At 30.9% G+C, this 20243-nt stretch overlaps 1 protein-coding gene across 2 annotated transcripts; it reads left to right on the plus strand.

Moving 5' to 3' along the window:
* The first annotated feature begins 1340 nt into the window (after window positions 1–1340).
* On the plus strand, window positions 1341–11871 carry LOC123906473 (ABC transporter B family member 15-like). Of its 2 annotated transcripts, XM_045956390.1 has the most exons (7): window positions 1341–1874; window positions 1980–2034; window positions 3222–3400; window positions 3835–4292; window positions 4767–5307; window positions 8820–9764; window positions 9992–11871. In XM_045956390.1, the coding sequence occupies exons 1-7, from the start codon at window positions 1629–1631 to the stop codon at window positions 11393–11395; spliced, it is 3828 nt and encodes a 1275-aa protein (XP_045812346.1). In that variant the 5' UTR covers window positions 1341–1628; the 3' UTR covers window positions 11396–11871. The 2 variants fall into 2 exon arrangements, with proteins under 2 accessions (XP_045812346.1, XP_045812345.1); XM_045956389.1 differs by having other exon boundaries at window positions 1465–2034.
* The last annotated feature ends 8372 nt before the right edge of the window (window positions 11872–20243 follow it).

Here is a 20243-nt window from a genome sequence, read left to right on the forward strand (position 1 = left end):
GCTACTTGAAATAGCTTCTGAAAAAGAAGTTATAAGTCAGTAAAATAAGCTAAAAGCTCTCTCTGAAAAGACTGTTACCAAACAGGTCTTTTAGCTTATAAGCCATAAGACAAAAGCTAAAAGCTAGATTTTTTGTCTTGCCAAACAGACTCTTCACAGTGAAGAATTTTATAAGGTAATTAAAAAATATTTTTTTAATCAAATAAAACAAGAATTTTCAAAGGCAAATAAAGTGTAGAGACCATGGTCCTCGTGAGTTTAACTCAGTTGACAGGGGCATCACACTATATGTGCAGGAGTCAGGGTTCAAACCCCGGACACTCCACTTATTTACCTTTAGGGTGCGTTTGATCTGCTAAAAAACAAGGCACAAGACAGGATAACTTTTGTTGTATTGTGTTTGGTTTTAAAACTATTTCTTGTAGTGGACAAACTGGGGGTCAAAGGACAGGACAAAAACTGAAATTCTTGTCCCCACAGAACCACGAGACAACTTTTTTTCCTCAGCACAAGTTATCTAAAATACCAAAATAACCTTTTGTCCACCAAACATCGTACAACACAAAGTTTGTTCAATACCTTAAACGTTTGTCCTGTGATGTTTTGTCTTGTACTGTTATTTCCAGTATTTATATTTTGCAGATCAAACAGACTCTTAAGGTGAATTTTTTAACCACTAGACTACTTGACAAAAACAAATTGACAAAAACAAAGTGTAGAGACCACGAATGGTAGGTCGACCCACAAATCCGCAAACATGCACATCATGATATGTGATCCATACGGTCCAATCCACATAGACCGTAGGTTAAACGGATTACTCCGCGATCTCTAATACACCTACACATAGCTGAAAAACCATGGAGGTCCATGGTTGGACCGGATTCATATTCATTGTTCTTCTTATTCTTTGGTTATTTTAATTTTAATAGATGTTAATTGTTCATTATTTTATTTTTTTATAGAACGTGTTCATTGTTCATATTAACTTATTAAGTGATCAAGATTAACTAAAATGCACAACTCTGAATCGTCATTAATGACGCTTTTTAAAGATTCTTTATATTAAAAAAAATGTTACTTATAGAAAAAATAACTCATTTTACTATTATTATTTATAAAGTCAATAGACTCTTGTAACAAACAATAAAATAATTCAAATGACCCAATAACATTTATAAAGTCAAATGACATATAATAAAGTCCCGTAAGTATAGCTCAAATGGCAGCTACCAGGAACATTATTGGAGTGATCGGGTTCGAACCTCAGATTCCACAATTCTCCACATTTAAATGTGTGAGACTCTAGCCACTAAACTACTTAACAAAAAAACTATTCGCACCCTTCTTAATAATAATAATTCACTCCACGTGTTATCATGAATCACTTTTTTTTAAGCTGCCCCCACCACTACTCAACACACTCCCTCCCACTCTGTTTTTTCCTATAAATCACACATAAACATTACAACATTGAATAACAAACAAAACCATTGAAAGTTTGGTCTTGGAACCAAGCACAAAAACATATTGTACTAGTACTATATAATATTGTCATAAAAATCTTACCTTATTTGGGTTTTTTTTTTTTACTTTTTTTATCATCACAAAAGGAAAGGGTACTTGAAATGGGTGGTGGTGATCATAAAAATGTTTCTATTGTTAAGAAAAAGAAAAAGAAAAATGGTTCTTTTAAGTCCATTTTCATGCATGCTGATGTTCTTGATTATTTTTACATGATTTTTGGTTTATTGGGATCTATTGGTGATGGAATAATGACTCCTTTAGTTTTGTTTATTACAAGCAAAATTATGAACTCTCTTGGTAATGCTTCTGGCACATCAAACAACAATTTTGTTCATAACATCAATAAGGTTCTTACTCTATTTATCTCTTTTTCAAGCTTAAATTATATATCAAGAATTAAAGAAAATAATATTGGCCTTATTTGGTTTGACTTTATTAACTTTGTGATGCAGAATGCTGCTGTTTTGTTATATTTGGCTTGTGTCTCTTTTGTTGCTTGCTTCTTAGGTGAGTTTTCAGTTTTGTTATTATTTTTGGTTTTGTCTTCTCTTTAGAATTTGCATATGGAATTGTACTAAATTGATGATTTATTGTTTTCAAATAAATTTTTACTCAAAAAAAATTGTTTACTTATCAATTTTTTTTTTGGTTTACAATGAGCTGTGGATTGAACCCAGGACCTATAACGTACTACCCAAATCCCTCACACTAAACCAAACCTAGTCGCTTATTTACTTATCAATTTAGTCTCTTACGTATCAATCTCTTCAATTTACTCTCTAAAGTAAATAGAATCTTTCACTTTAGTCTGATAGTCTCTACTATTAAGATGGTTGAAACTAATTTACATGACGGAATTTTATATATTTTTGAGAATATTTATTATATATGTATATACTTTAGAACTATATAGGAGAGAAAACTTGATATTTTAAGTCTTTATTGGAGAGTCCTTTTCTTGTTAATGGCTTTATTGGAGATAAAATGATAGTGATTGCGACATTTGTAGTAAGCAACTGAATTGATTAAAAAAAGGCAAAATTACATTATAGGTCCTTTATTTTATTTTTTTGTAACACTTTGGTTCTTTATCTTTTTTTTGTAACACTTTGGTCCTTTATCTTTTATTTGTAACACTTTAGTCCTTTATTTTTTTTATTTGTAACACTTTAGTCCCTTTTTTTGTAACAGTTTGATCCTTTATCTTTTTTTATTTGTAACACTTTGGTCCTTTATTTTTTATAAATAAATAAGATAAGGACCAAAGTGTTACAAAAAAAAAGATAAAGGACCAAATTGTTACAAAAAAAAGATAAAGGACCAAAATGTTACAAAAAAATAAGATAAAGGACCTGTAGTGTAATTTTGCCTTAAAAAAATTACATTAAAGTGTAAAATAATTTTACTTGTATTTTAATGATATTTTATAAAAAATTTAAATATTTTAATTTTATATTGATATCTTAATTAAATAATCAACACTCGTGCGTTCTGCGTGGATGAACGAATTTCGTTTTTTGAGTTACTACATAATATTTGTACGAATTTTTCACCGTCGTTAGTGATGACTAATGATAGTAATGACGAATATTTTACTAGTATTTGAGAGAAAATAATACTTTATAGACCAAATTGATGATTTTTTATTTTTTTTGCTTATGATACAAAAGTATTAACATTGTACTCTGTTTTAGAGGGTTATTGTTGGACAAGAACAGGTGAAAGACAAGCTGCAAGAATGAGAGCTAGGTACTTAAAAGCAGTTCTAAGACAAGAAGTAGCATACTTTGATTTGCATGTTACTAGCACATCAGAGGTCATCACCAGTGTCTCTAATGACAGCCTAGTAATTCAAGATGTTCTTAGTGAAAAGGTATAAAAAAAAAATTAATTTTACTTCTTATCAGTTTTGATTTTTATATAGGGATGAAAATAGACAAGGTGAGACTAGGCCAAACTTTGATTAAATAGGTCTCGCCGTTTTAAAAATTCAAGGCTCGAATCTGGTCTATTACCTGACAATAGACTATTTTTAGGGTCTGGTCTAGCCGGTTTTAAAGTCAAACTAGGCCCGAGAGCCTATTTGTAGACCTACATACATATGTGCTATGTAGCGCAGGCACTTTAGGTTAAAGACATGTCTGAGTGTTGGACATGTATCCGTGTCTTACACCAGCATGATACAAACACATGTAATTATATATTTACTGATGTGCTAGTGTTGTGTCTGGTATCAGTGTCAATGTTTCATAATATTTGTGACATTAACAGCTTGTCAATTTCTTCTAACTTGAAAACTATATATAGGTTCCAAATTTTTTGATGAATGCATCAATGTTCATTGGGAGCTACATAGTGGCATTTGCATTGTTATGGAGATTGGCCATTGCTGGATTCCCTTTTGTGATTTTTCTTGTGATTCCTGGTTTGATGTATGGAAGGACTTTGATGGGATTAGCTAAAAAAATCAGAGAAGAGTACAATCAAGCCGGAACAATAGCAGAACAAGCAATATCTTCAATCAGAACTGTTTATTCCTTTGCAGGAGAAAGCAAAACCATAGCTGCTTTCTCTCATGCTTTGGATGGATCAGTGAAGTTGGGATTGAAACAAGGTTTGGCTAAAGGTTTAGCCATAGGAAGCAATGGTGTTGTTTTTGCTATATGGTCTTTTATGTCTTATTATGGTAGCACATTGGTCATGTATCATGGTGCTAAAGGTGGTACTGTTTTTGCAGTTGGAGCATCACTAGCACTTGGTGGATTGTAAGTATACTTTTACCCTTTATCTCATTTCATTCTATTTATACTATTTTAAAAAAGTTGAACCTGGTTTGTCAAAAAAAAAAAAAAATCAATCAGCGACAAAAAATTAGAGACGGGAAAACATGAAGTCCGTCTCTAATTTATGTTACTAATTCAACTTTTTCTAGTACCGGTAGCTCAAAGGTTTTTTACTTCATGAGCTTAAGGTTTAAACCTTGGTATTTGACACCGACGCATGCGATTAATTGAATTAATTCATTTTACTAAATTTTGTCAGTGTCACCTTGCGAATGTCATGCCTGGTATCTGTGTATGTGTCAATGTTTTATAAAACTTAATGGTACGCTATCCACGACCATGATTGTGACCTAGTCATATGTATTTAACTGTGATTCTCAACAATATCAATGATCCGGACGCGAATGCAATTTAAAACGATGTGCTTAAGTGCCTATATTTTTCCTTGTGTGACAGGGCATTAGGTGCTGGTTTATCAAATGTGAAGTACTTTTCAGAAGCAAGTGTTGCAGGAGAAAGAATAATGGAAGTAATAAAAAGAGTTCCAAAGATAGATTCAGAAAACATGGAAGGTGAAATTCTAGAGAATGTAACAGGAGAAGTTGAATTCAACCATGTTGAATTTGTGTATCCATCAAGACCAGAAAGTGTTATCTTAAATGATTTTAGCTTAAAAGTTCCATCAGGAAAAACAGTTGCATTAGTAGGAGGAAGTGGTTCAGGAAAATCAACAGTTGTATCACTTTTGCAAAGATTTTATGATCCAATTGGTGGAGAAATTCTTGTTGATGGAGTTGCTATTCATAAGTTGCAACTTAAATGGCTTAGATCTCAAATGGGATTAGTGAGTCAAGAACCTGCTTTATTTGCAACAAGTATTAAAGAGAATATACTTTTTGGAAGAGAAGATGCTACATATGAAGAAATTGTGGATGCTGCTAAAGCTTCTAATGCTCATAATTTTATTTCATTGTTGCCACAAGGATATGATACTCAGGTTAGTGCTTTCATTATGATACTAGAGAAATATTTATGAGTTGAGTGGAATTTTCCTATACTAAGATGAGTATAATTAAGTGGAACTTTCCTATTCCAATATGATGAAAGGATAAAGAAATGGTTGTAAATTGCGGTTGCGATAAGAGTAATGTTGCGAACTATGATATTGCAGCAAAATGCGAGCAAATGTTGTCGTTGTGGCCGCGATTGTTGTTGTGTGGATTATGTTACATCAACAACTCTGGTTTAAAAGTAAATAGATATGAAAAATTTATTTTGAAGAAAGAACACACGATATTATATTATAAAATTCAGCTGACTGCGGTATATTTCTAATATCTATAAAAGTTTAGGGTTTACAGAGTACAATATAATGTGTTTAAATACTACAATCCGATTTCGTAGTAACTATAAGTCATACCAAGCATATACCTCTTAAATCTTTTGCAATCTTGCCCACTACAATTTATAACTATAGATAAAGATTATAAAATAAGGTAATTTCTATTGGAGATGTTGCTATAAAAATATATTGACTTTTAATCTTTTGCTAACAGAATCAATGACAATGATATCATGGAGTAAGTGGCATGAATAATTCTTTGTTTTAATAATATTCTCCTTCCATGTGAAATTTGTTATAATAATTTTGTATCTATAAAGACGTACATGAAGAACCTTATCTTTTCCTTTCCAATTTGCATCACTGTAAATGCCTTTTAGGAGACAAATTCCATTCATGGCCAACATATCTTGAACATAATTTTAGATCAAATTATTACCATATAGCATATCTTTCTAAACAATACTATATTTTAATACCACTTCCAAGTTTATAATTAAAAACTAACAACATCAAAATTTACATCTTATGAATTTTTATTAAAGAGTTGATTTTCCGATTAATGTCCACATTATCTAATTTATATAAGAAAGTTAGTTGTTCTGGATAGTCTAAACTACAATTGCTTAAGCTGCTGCCATGTGTCCAAAATAAGGATAATTGGTGTCCCAAAATTTGATAACTAAACTAAAAGTACACACCATTTATAATAGAACCAAGTCATATGAGCTATTTTCTTAGTTTGTGAGTGAAAAAGTGTTTTATCAAACCGGTTTTTACATTGTAACTAAGCCACTTGAGTCATTTTGCACTTTTTGAGTGAAAATTCAGTTTGAGAAACTAAGCCATGTGAAGAAGTCACTTTTCAAACTTTTTTGGATTCCCAATGTCTCAAATCAAATTTGAAATATCTTTTATTCAAATTTCTACTTTCCCTCTCAAACTCATATGGTGATAAGTAAAAAAATATTTTACACGGATAAATTTTAACTGATATATAAATTTTAACTATCGTATACGGGATAAATTATCACCGATAAAAAATTCAAAATAAATATCATTTGTGAGACAAGTTATATCTAATAAAAATTTCAAAAAAACTAATTGACACGGGATAAATTTTAATTGATATATAAATTTAACTATCATATACGAGATAAATTATCACTAATCAAAAATTCAAAATACTTATCGTATGTGACACAAGTTATTACTAGTAAAAATTTCAAAAAAAAAAAACTATTATATACGAGATAAGTTCTAACTAATATAAATTTCATTCTCTCTAGTGCCAATTTGAGTGGGCTAATTTAGCTTCTTCAAAAAAACTAATATAAATTTCAAACTAACTATGATATATGGGGCAATTCTAATTGATAAAAAATTTAAAATAATTATCAAATGTGAGAAAGTTCTAATCGGCCAATTACAATTTGTATAAAAAAAACTATCTTATACGGGATAAGTTCTGACTTATATAAATTTCAAATTAACTATCATATACGAAGCAATTTCTAACTGATAAAAATTTTAAAATGATTATCAAACTCACACCTGAAACTCATTCACCCACCCGTTTATATATTAAATTACCTATTTACCCCTATGTATTTTGCTTCCTTTTAAGTTTTTGAATGTTGTACTGGTGCATGATGTAGTGATGATAACATTTGATGAATTGTTTATTAAAAACAAAACTATTTTGAAATTTACAAATATTACCAAATTATGCTACATTTTGCATTTTATCATATATAGTTCGGATCGGGTTTGAGCAGATAATCAATTATGCGTGTTCTTGTTACGGATTTGGGTGAAAAAACCCGAACTCAGCAGGTGTGGGTGTGTGTTTTATTTTTCCACTCTAACAACATTTTGGTTTGGATTTGGGTGACACCCGATATATAGGTGAGGGTTTGGGTAGTATCAAACCCGCACCCATTGTCATCCCTGGAGGAGGCCTTGATAAAAGAAATATATATGGAGTCTAAAGCCCTAGCCTTGGTTGCTTGGCCCAATGGCCGGCCCTGAATCAAGCTAAATTCACAGGACACATGACGCTAAATTTTACGGTGGGTGTCAATTTTTTTTTTTTGGTAGAACAGTGGGTGTCAATTTATTATATCCCTATCACACAATAGTATTGTTATAATAAAGTGAGTTTTTAAAGATTATTATAGAAGTGATTCATTGAATGCAAACTACCTGAAACGTAATATACAAGGACATCAGTAGTTGACTTTCCCTAAATGAATAAACAATGTCTACTCTTTCAAAGCTAATAAACAAAGAAAAAAAAACTTAGCAAAAATATTGATTAATTACTCCCTCCGGTCCTATATATAAGGAACACTTTGGAAATATTTTTTTGTCTTTTTTATAAGAAACACTCTTTAAATTTATTATTTATTAAATAGATAATCCCTTATATACCCTTATTAAATTGTATAAAATGCAACATATTCCAATGTTATGTATTAATTACACAACATATTCCCAAGGTTAGTTTTGGAATAACACATAACATTTTAGAATTTTTAATAAAAAAAATAAGCCTCCTTAGTATGTGTGTTTTTCTTAATGTGTTCCTTATATATAGGACCGGAGGGAGTATTTAAGAGTAAGGTTAAGGTTCTTAATGTTGCTGATTTAAGTGCATTGAATTTGAAGCTCTAAAATATGATTAATATCACGTGTCAGATAATTCTCAAGTTATTAATTAAATAAACAGAGTTGGTCAACAAAATTTATGCAAGAATATTCCCATCCTTTCTCAAATTAATTATTCAGTTTTTTTTTAATTCCTATTTAATGGCTTCTGACAAAATATATAAAGAATTAAATTTTGTTTAATTGAAAATTATTCACAATACATTTTATGACAATCCCTTTTTAGCTAAAACTTATGAGTTCACAAATCCTAATCTAATCGATGTTAGAAATGCTGAAATTGTTAGATTGGACGTCAAGATCGGTGTTCGAACTCGATTTCTCTATTTTGTGGGTGTTAAGTTTTCAATGATTTATCATTTAGTCATCTGCCAGAAAAAATAACTTGAGTTATGACTTATGAGTATAAATATGTCTGATTAAACTATTACTAAATTATTATAGAATTATTGTGTTAAGTTAAAATTAAGATGTTAATTGTATGTATACTACTACAGGTTGGGGAGAGAGGAGTTCAAATGTCAGGGGGACAAAAGCAAAGGATTGCAATTGCAAGAGCCATAATAAAAATGCCGAAAATTCTTTTGCTAGACGAAGCAACAAGTGCACTCGATTCTGAATCCGAACGAGTAGTCCAAGAAGCTTTAGACAAAGCCGCGGTTGGACGGACCACCATCGTCATTGCTCACCGCTTATCCACCATTCAAAATGCGGACATTATTGCGGTTGTTCAAAATGGTAAGATCATGGAAACAGGATCGCACGAAAACCTCATGCAAAATGACGATTCTCTTTACACTTCCCTCGTTCGTCTCCAACAAACAAAAAATGACCAAAACGACGACACTTCATCCATCATGAATAGAGATCACATGCAAAAAACGAGTAGTCGTAGACTCGTGAGTCATTCTAGCTCTTTCAACTCAATGACTCGCGGTGGTGATGATATCCTTAATTATAACAGTGGTGGTGATGATATCGTTAATAATGTCGTTGTAGATGATGATCATAATAATAATAATAATAATAGTCATAAAAAGAAGAACGTTGAGGTTCCTTCGTTTCGAAGGTTGTTAGCGATGAATCTACCAGAGTGGAAACAAGCATGTTTGGGTTGTTTAAATGCGCTTTTATTTGGTGCGATTCAACCTGTATATGCTTTCGCAATGGGGTCTGTTATATCGGTTTATTTTTTGGAGGACCATGATGAGATTAAGAAGCAAATTAGGATCTATGTGTTTAGTTTTCTAGGGTTGGCTGTGTGTTCAATGGTTGTTAATGTGCTTCAACATTATAGCTTTGCTTACATGGGAGAGTATTTGACTAAAAGGGTCAGAGAAAGAATGTTTTCCAAGATACTCACTTTTGAAGTTGGTTGGTTTGATGAGGATCAAAACTCTACAGGTGCAATTTGCTCTAGACTTGCCAAAGATGCCAATGTGGTATGTTCTCCTCAACTTTTGATCTTTATTATTTAATTAGCATGTTATGTTAGAGTGAGTCTCTAGCACTGACACTTTTCAGATTAGGCGTGTACATGCTGTAGTATCCAACACTGACACATATAATTACATTGAATTATATCATTTTCTCAAATTATTATCAGTGTCGATGTGTCTATGTCTGTTGTTCTTTTTGTAACATTTTTCTTTCCAAATTAACGACACAGGTAAGATCTTTGGTTGGTGATAGATTGGCTCTAGTGGTACAAACTATATCAGCAGTTGTAATAGCATTCACAATGGGTCTAATCATTGCATGGAGATTAGCCATTGTTATGATAGCAGTTCAACCAATTATCATATGTTGCTTCTACACAAGGCGTGTCCTTCTTAAAAACATGTCAAAACAAGCAATTAAGGCTCAAGATGAATGTAGCAAAATAGCTGCAGAAGCTGTTTCAAATCTAAGAACCATCAATGCTTTTTCATCTCAAGATAGAATCCTCAAAATGCTTGAAAAAGCCCAACAAGGCCCAAGTCATGAAAGCATTAGACAGTCTTGGTATGCAGGTATTGGGCTTGGTTGTTCACAAAGCCTCAATTTTTGTACTTGGGCCTTGGACTTTTGGTATGGTGGAAAACTTGTGTCACAAGGTTATATTTCATCAAAGGCATTGTTTGAGACTTTTATGATTTTGGTAAGCACAGGAAGAGTTATTGCCGATGCCGGTAGCATGACTAATGATCTTGCTAAAGGCTCTGATGCCGTTGGATCGGTGTTCGCAATTCTTGATAGGTATACAAAAATTGAGCCAGATGATATAGAAGGTCACAAAGCCGAAAAAGTAATCGGAAAAATTGAACTTCATGATGTACATTTTGCATATCCGGCTAGACCTAATGTGATGATCTTTCAAGGATTCTCAATTAAAATTGATGCCGGAAAATCCACGGCTTTGGTTGGGGAAAGTGGTTCTGGAAAATCAACAATCATAGGACTAATTGAGAGATTCTATGATCCTTTTAAAGGGACAGTGACAATTGATGGTAGAGACATAAAGTCTTATAATCTAAGGTCATTAAGGAAACACATTGCACTTGTGAGTCAAGAGCCAACATTGTTTGGTGGTACCATAAGGGAGAATATTGCATATGGAGCTTATGATGATAAAGTTGATGAGAGTGAGATTATTGAGGCATCAAAAGCTGCAAATGCTCATGATTTCATATCAAGCTTAAAAGAAGGTTATGAAACATTGTGTGGTGAAAGAGGAGTTCAACTTAGTGGTGGTCAAAAACAAAGAATTGCAATAGCTAGGGCTATATTGAAGAATCCAGAGGTGTTACTTTTGGATGAAGCAACAAGTGCACTTGATAGTCAATCAGAGAAAATAGTGCAAGATGCTTTAGAAAGAGTTATGGTTGGAAGGACAAGTGTGATTGTGGCTCATAGGTTAAGTACTATACAAAATTGTGATTTGATTGCTGTTTTGGATAAAGGAAGTATTGTTGAGAAAGGAACACATTCATCTTTGTTGGCTAAAGGACCAAGTGGAGCTTATTACTCTTTGGTAAGTCTACAAAGAAGACCAACCAACACAATTGTTGATTCTTCTCATGAAATCAACTAAATAAACAAGATCAAGTTTTTTCATGTTTGAAGGTTGAAACTATAAAGAAGAATTGATGATTGAGTTGTTGTGATAATGTGTGAAATTGAAAAGAAAATTGAGAAGAGGCCAAGAGAAAATGGTTATGTCTTAGCTTCTAAAACTTTCCATGTATACAATCAACATTGGTGTCTTATTTATAAACACTAGACGTCCGACACTTTGGTCTTACTTGTTATTTTTAACTAAGAGACCGGAATGTCTACAAATTATCAAAAATATAATTTAGTCAAAAACACTTTTTTTTAATAGTAAATAGATATTTTTGTTTATAAAATTTAACGAATTTTTTTTTTGTTGGTGTGCCTAAGATGAGAGGATTTAAGTGATGTCTTACTTTTTGACCGACTCCAAATGTTTGAGTTTATAATTGCTCTAGGTGTAAGTATAAATTGCACTTGTGTTTGGGATTGTGAAACTTGACTATTGCTTTCAAATAGTATTCTTAACTTTATCGTATGTGTGTTTCTATTTTGAAAACACATTATAAATTTATAATACATAACAAGCCACAAGTCCAATTTACACCTACATGCTGTTAGAACACTAGAACACGTATTGGCGATAATTTGGAAGGATGGAGAGAATATGAGTTGAGATGAAATTTGGGAAAGAATAGTAAAATTGAAGTTACAATTGTTTATATACACAAAATGTTATGTAATTGACTAACAAATTATGACAACCGTAACAACCAACTAACCGTTAACCGCTGACTAACAAAACGGAAAAGCATAACTAAACCAGAGGTTCATAGTCTGCTAGTTCGAAAACCAGACTTGCTATAACAGCCTTTGAAAGAGTCAAAGGCAACTTCAGAACCAGGAGGGTCAGAGGCTGAAAACGATCAGAGTCTAAAGCTTCTGACTTGAATTACAAACTATTGATTGATAGGAAATACATCAAAGATGCATTTTCAATTTGAGTTACTTTGTGGTTATAGCCAATCCATATTATTTGAGTTGGTAATTGCTCAAGGTGCATGTGTTAAAAATGTGTAATCCATAACTATGGAGCTAAAACAATTGATCACAGTGACAAAACCAATTTAAAAATTTCTCAATTCAATGTGAGAGTGACATCTCTCTCTTGACTATGTGATCTATCACAAATTCACGATACATAATTAAATATTACTACATTCGTTAAGATATTTTGTGAAATTTTGTTGTTCTATTTTATAAGAACATTTTTTAGTAAAAAAAACAAAATTATAAGACCATTTTCAAACTTTAAGATGTATTAATTAAATTTTCACAAAAATCCTCCTAATTAGTCGAAAAAGATTCAATGTGAGAGTGACATCTCTCTTGACTATTCAACAAGTTTTTCTCTAACATTTTTTGCATTAATTATATTAAGTCCTCTAATTAAAAGACAAGGCTCATAATTCACTCCTTCAAAAGCTTGAACCACCAACAAACCTTCACAAATTGATAATCCAGCTACATCACACGGAAAGCATACAATTAAAACCTAAACAATGAAAAACAAAATCTGCATACCTGAAACACAAAAACCTAAACAAAAGAGAAATCAAATCACCGAACAGATTGAGCCAAAGATGCGGAAGTACAGTGAGCACATGCGAAATTGAAACACGCGCAATAATCTTTCCATCAAAAGTGAATACATTTTTATTCTTCAAATCTCTAAATCTAAACTATAAATACATTTATCGTCATGAATAAATTACTTTTGGATATAGCTTTTTTCTTTCTTTCTTTTGCGATGATAGAGTGTAAACATTTATATTGTGCCATCATAAAAGAAAAGAAGAACAAAGATATAACTGACGGTAATGGGTCATAATGATAAATGTAAATGAGTAATTATGAAGATGTTGATAATATTTATAGTTTAGATTTAAAGATTTGAAATAATATATAGTTATACGATTGGAATTCGTACATTAAAAAAACACCATAACCAAAAAAATTAAATGGCTTAACTACACATTTGGTCTCTTACGTTTATTTTAGGTTTCAATTTGGTCCCTTACGTTTAAAAAGTATCAATTTGGTCCCTTACGTTTATTTTAGGTTTCAAGTTAGTCCTTTCCGTCAATTTTATCACATGTGGCAGTCAATTTGCATATGTGGACTGACACGTGGCACTTGGACACAGTGACACGTGTACTGTTCAAACGGTGTTAGTGACAAAACTAACGGAAAGGACTAACTTGAAACCTAAAATAAACGTAAGGGACCTAATTGATACTTTTTAAACGTAAGGGACCAAATTGAAACCTAAAATAAACGTAAGGGACCAAATATGTAGTTAAGTCAAATTAAATTAATGTATTTTATCAATATATAATAGATATATCATATATTTGTTGTAAAAAAATAGATATATCCGAGATGCAATTATTAGAAAGACGAAAAAAAAAATTAGGGATACAAATATCATAGCCCATGTTTTTTAAATAAACTATTAATATATATTATTGTTACGCATCTTAATCACATAAGTTGTCCTGGCCTAGTGATAACCTGAACATACCCATATGCACATGTAGTAGGTTCGAGTCACAGCAGGGAATTTTTTATGTGATTTTCGTTCAACCACAAAATCGGTTCGGTTTGGTGTCAGTTAGACCGGTTCCGCGGTTGAACCACCGAACCGGCCGGTTCAATCCGGTTTTTTTCGGTTTGTTTGCAGAACTGGTTCAGCATGTTGACCAGCCCGTTGATTCATCCGGTTTTTTTTGAATGGCTATGATAATTGAATTGTTAAACCAACATTATTCACAAAGAGAGGTGTACTTGCAGCTAGTGCAGCTGTGATGGCCGCTTAGGAGCTTCACTAGTGGTTATGTTGCCATGGTTGGGTATTTTGTTTTTCGGTGATTATTTAGATGTTGAAACCATGGGTTTCATTGGGTTAATGTGTAATGTTTGAGATGTTGGCATCTAAAGTGTTAGACAAATCTATTAGGTTATTTGATAAAAAAAATAATAATAATAATAATAAAACATTTGATAAAAGATTTGTGTAACGGTCTTGTGTTTTTTCTTATGGTATATGGATTGATGGAGAGTTTATGAGGATGAAAGTGATAGGGTTATTAGCTTTATAGGTAATGGTGGAAAAATTGTAAAGAAACTCATGGTTGCTCTCTTTCTTTACATTTTCGCTTCACTTTTCTCTCAAGTTGATTCTACATGGTCTTGATCCTCTACTTATTTATAGTTGAATTTTAATCTCTTTTTTATTTGGGGACTTTCTCTAATGATTTTTTTTTCATTCTGTTTTTTTATTACATTGTTGTTTAGTATCAAAATTAGTCACGGGAAAGGCATGGGAAACCAAACTATGATCATTCAATTTTTCATTCATTTAGTATAAGTATGATCATTGATAAAAGCAAAACAATACAAAATTTTAACAAAAAAATCAAATCAGAGGTTGAAAAAATGAACATCACATGAAAAAACTTCTAAATTTTTTAAAAATTCTAAAAATTATTGAGCATTAAAATCAATATTTTTTATAATTTGTAACGGACGAATCCAAAATTTTATGTTGATTTTTCCATTATTAAAGCTTAAAAAATATTCCCCACTACATTTGTTATTTGTTAGAAATATTGGTAAAAATTAGAAAGTATGTTTGATACTTCCTCCGTCCCTTATAAGCCCCCTTTGCAATTTTTCACCCTTATTAAGAAAAGTTGGTAGTGTAATAAATGCGTACTTTTTAAGTATTACAATTATTATATTGTCCTTTGTGAAAAGATGTTTTTGTAGTTAATTTTACGTATTTCAATACAAAGTAGAGTTATGTTTGGAAAAGTAATAATAAATGTGTCTAGGGAATTGAAAATGAGCTTATATTTATGGACGAAATTTTTCTTTGAAAGAGTGCTTATAATTAGGGACGGGGTATTTAATTGTGTATTAATTTCTGAAGATGAATAATGCTAGCAACACACTCTTTAACAAACACACTCCAACACACTCTCTTTTATTGGTTGAAATTCACATGAGTCCCATAAAAAAATATGGATCCATATAATTTTTATGAGACCCATATAAATTTTAACCAATAGAAGAGTGTGTGTTAGAGTGTGTTTGTTAAAGAGTGTGTTGCTAGCACTCCTCTTCTGAAGATAGTTTCATGACTTTTCTATGTGGCAACCACATTGTGTCTCTCCATCTTACCATCCAACAATCATATCTCTATATCACTCACCTACTCCATATATCATTAAAAATGTGTGGGATTCACATAAAGAGAATGACTTAGTAAAGTTCCCCAACTCCACAAGCACCATTCATCTTTTCTCCCTAGTGAGGGTGGATACTTATTTGGTATAAAGATTTTATGGAGTTAAATTTCTCCATTGGAGATGGTCAAGGTTTGTTTCTTCAATTAGATCAATAAATTTTAATGTTGGATCAAATGAAATATGATACGATTTATTAATTCAATGGTGGAAAAACAATTGCACCTTATTCAACATTATTTGACTCGTGAATCATTCAGATTTAATAACTTATTAATGACAATTTTATGGCCTCGTTTCAAATTGAAGAGAAAATGCATAAAATTGCCACCCTTGGGACCAAAGAACACCGTTTTTTAGTCAAAAAAATCGACCAGTATTTGGGTTAAAAGAGTGAAATTAGGACAAAAGTTGTAATAATGTATGAAATTCGACCAAAAAATTTAGATATTGTTATGGAGAGATTAAAATTTCATTTAAAGTAAAATAGGAAAATTAAAAGTGCATTTAACATGTATAAAACATGTTTTTCAAAATTAATATATATTTTTTGGTACAATATCAAAATCAAAATTAATATTGATAGTCTGACATATTGACGAAAAAAAAACTAGATAACTTAAGAGACCAAATTGACATTTTTAAAAATGAAAGGTAAAGTTCCTCGAAAATAAGATAAGGGATTGAAAATTAAGTCCAAAATTTTAGATTTGTCCCTAGTTTTATATTGGTTTAACTACACATTTGGTCTCTTACGTTTATTTTAGGTTTTAATTTGGTCTCTTACGTTTAAAAAGTATCAATTTGGTACCTTACGTTTATTTTAGGTTTTAATTTTGTCACATGTGGCAGCCAATTTGCATATGTGGACAGACACGTGACACTTGGACACACTGACACGTGTACTGTTCAAACGGTGTTAGTGACAAAACTAACGGAAAAGACTAACTTGAAACATAAAATAAACGTAAAGGACCAAATTGATGCTTTTTAAACGTAAGAGACCAAATTGAAACCTAAGACCAAATGTGTAGTTAAACCTTTTATATTAGTATTTAGATGTGTATATAAAAACAAGTTCTCACATGTTCATAAGTTATTTTTAACTTATAAATAAGTACTTACTTAAATCTCTCAAATAGTTTATTGAATAAGCTCATAATTAAATTGTTTAACCCCAAACATGTCCTTGTTGCCATAAATACGCCAATTAATTTGCATGTATCTCATTGTCACAAACCAATTTGGAGAAAACACATGTCAATGTTACCTTTTTCTTGTTGATTTTGACATGAAACTAATTAGAGCAGTAGCTTTCAGTGATAGATTTAGGAAGATCATGAGAAACAAATGGGCCACCATCCAAGCCCAACATAGATGATGACAGGCTAAAAATCTTGGCCCAACATCTTATTCTACCTTAATTAGAGATCATGAAAAAAAAAAAACTAATTGATGTGATTAGTTATTTTTGCAGCTCTAATTTACATAGCTTGTTAGTAACATGTCCCTTTGTGTAGAAATCATGTCCCCGCTAACAATAAATTAGATCAAGTGGTAAGTGATTCGAACCCCTTAAACAAATAATCAAAAATTCAATCATTGATTCTTATATATGAAAATAAAAATTGATTGAAGGAAATAACTCGCTTATCATTTCAAATAAGTGTTTTACAAAATGGTCGAGAGTCTCAAGTATATTTTTGCTTTCATTAATTAATAATTTTTTTTTTGACAAATTCATTAATGTTATTATTAAAACAATATGTCCAACTAAAATCCAAAAAAGAAATAACAACTTCATCACTTGCTAGTTGCATTATAATAAATAAAATAAATAAATAAAATGGATAGGATTGATGATGAAATCAAGGAAAAGTGGTCAGATTCAAGTGAAAGGATTTTTTAAAAATATATTCCTAAATACCTTGAAGTATCTTAAGTTATTTTTTTAATTTTGATTTCTTAAATTATAAACGTTATACAATTTTATCTTAAATCTTTTTTATTTTATTTTGGTCCTTAAATTATGAATATTAGACATTTTGTTCTCTAAAATTATAAATATTAAGATAATTTGATCTAAACTAAATTGTCTAAAATTTGTAACTTGAGAGATCGAAGTACATACTATTGTTAAGTTAAGTCACAAAATAAAACAAAATTCTTTAAGAAATCAAATGTTTATATAGCCAACTCTCCCAACATAATTGCTAGTCACCTGACCAAATATTTTTATTAGTATAACGAATGACATAGTAGATGGAGTCTGACCGTGTATCCTCTATTGCTCCCATCTCTGATGCATTTTATGTTTTTATCTCTCTCGTTAAATTTAATTTTTAGTTTCTCTATCTTCAGTCACAAAATCATCAAATTGCACTCCCACTAAACAAGAGGTAATCCAATTCCTAGTAGATGCCCTTATCTGAGGTTGAAGGAAATACTCAACTCCAAAAGTTTCTGCAAAACCTCTATTGAAACCAAAGAATCCTTCCTAGCAACTTGGAGTAAATTGTTCCTAAATTTTGCTGCCCTTATGATAAATATCTCTCTCCTTGTGGAAAACCTTAGTTGTTTGTCCTACACAAAATATGGTCTACCACTGTCCCTAACAATAGAGGCAATATGGTCCTTTGGAGATAGATTGTCTTGTAGGCAAGACATAGCCTGCTTTACTTTTTTTTTTTTGGATTTTTTTTAATAAAATAATCGCAGGATGTTGGTTTCATGAGTCCGAATTCAAATGAGAATTTTTCACTTCTTAATACTTAATGTATATGTGAAGTCAAAAAAAAAAAAAAAAAACTTAATGTATATGTATGTGTTTAACCATTAAACTATTTAAAAAAAAAAACACAGTGTCTCTTCCCAAAAAAAATTCTTGCTAAAAAAATCATCGACGGTAAAACTTCGTATCAATATTATATTAACTCAAAAAATAAAAAATCTTATTAAGAGATAGACTTAAGCATTTGTGTTGGAGTCTTGGAGAACCGTACCACTACCACTTGCACTCATCCTCTAATCATATTTGCCCACAATACACTTTGTTAAATTTAATTTTATCAAAGTCTTCAACCCTTGTAGAAATATATGCATATATTATTAGAAATATACCCTTAAGTTCATGTAAAAAACAGCTTGCAATACTTACATACAATGAATGAACAGTATTAAATTCTTGTATACAATGAATGTTCAATATTCTTGTATACAATATCACAACCGATAAATCTCATTAAACTTTTTAATTTTTCTTTATATCGATCTCATATTTTTCTATTTAGCGAAAGAGTTTAATGGACATGTTTTGTCGGTGAAAATTATTTTTATACAGACCTCTAATAAAAATCTATTATTCTCCACATCATACTATTAAAGTGGAGTGTAATTAAGTGATTTGGTAGAATACATGATTGCTATTGGATGACAGTGTAAAATTATTTTGCACAGTCAATTCTATTTTCTTTCGGCGAAAACAAAAAGATTGCACAAAGATGAATATATCCATAAAATAAATAGAAAAATTAATAAGGTAATTAATAAGACTTAAATACATAAAATATACAAGACTTTTTTTTTCTTTTTTTATCAAAATAAATACACAAGACTTACATACATTATTATACACATTAAAAAAAACGAGAAAATGTCCCCATGAGCTTAGCTCAATTGGTTGGGACATCAGCATTTTATATGCAGGAGCCAGGGTTCGAACCCTGGACACTCCACTTATCCATCTTTAAAGGTGGAATTTCAAGCCACTAGGCTACCTGACCAAAAAAAAAAAACGAGAAAATAGATTAATCAACAACAAAATTAACTAATCACTTAAACACAAAAGAACTGTCGACCAATATCAACCATGTTTTCCGCCACATCACTCACTAAATCCCACTTTCTTAATATGATGTGGAAGAATACTTTATTCTTATTGGTCGTCAGTGTAAAAGGTGCGTAGTCTTTAAACTCAACACAAAACAAAAGTGAATAAGGTAATTAATAAGATGATAAGATTTACATACATATATACACAAACTTACATGTACAACATTAGAAAAGTATATTAATCAACAACAAAATTAACTATACACTAAAAACAAGTAATTTCTTATACCAAAAACAAAACAAGTTATTTTCTTTTGACTCAACAAATCACAAGTTTAACAAATGTATAATAAAAGTTGAAAACACAAACCAACTGGAAGTAAAAGAAAGAAACCATGGGCTTAGATTATATGGTTTGATAAATAGTGAGCAGCAATATCCATGGATTCAAAAACTGGTTTTTTTACTTGACCCGACACATAACATTATAAAAGTTGAAACTTTTTTTTTTTGACATTAAAAGTTGAATTAAATACTTCCTCTGGTCCAATAAGAGAAAATTTATTTTCTAGATTCATTGTAAAGTTGATATATTTATAGGGGTGTATTCAATTAGAATTTCAATGGATTTTAAAAGACTTTTTTATGATGACAAAATCCTGTGATATTCAATTAGGATTTTAAAAGACTTTAAAAAAGTTTAGTGGTATTCAATTAGGATTTTAAAAGACTTTAAAAAAGTCTAGT

Source organism: Trifolium pratense, linkage group LG2 (assembly GCF_020283565.1).
Source record: "Trifolium pratense cultivar HEN17-A07 linkage group LG2, ARS_RC_1.1, whole genome shotgun sequence".
NCBI classification, from domain to species: Eukaryota; Viridiplantae; Streptophyta; class Magnoliopsida; order Fabales; family Fabaceae; genus Trifolium; species Trifolium pratense.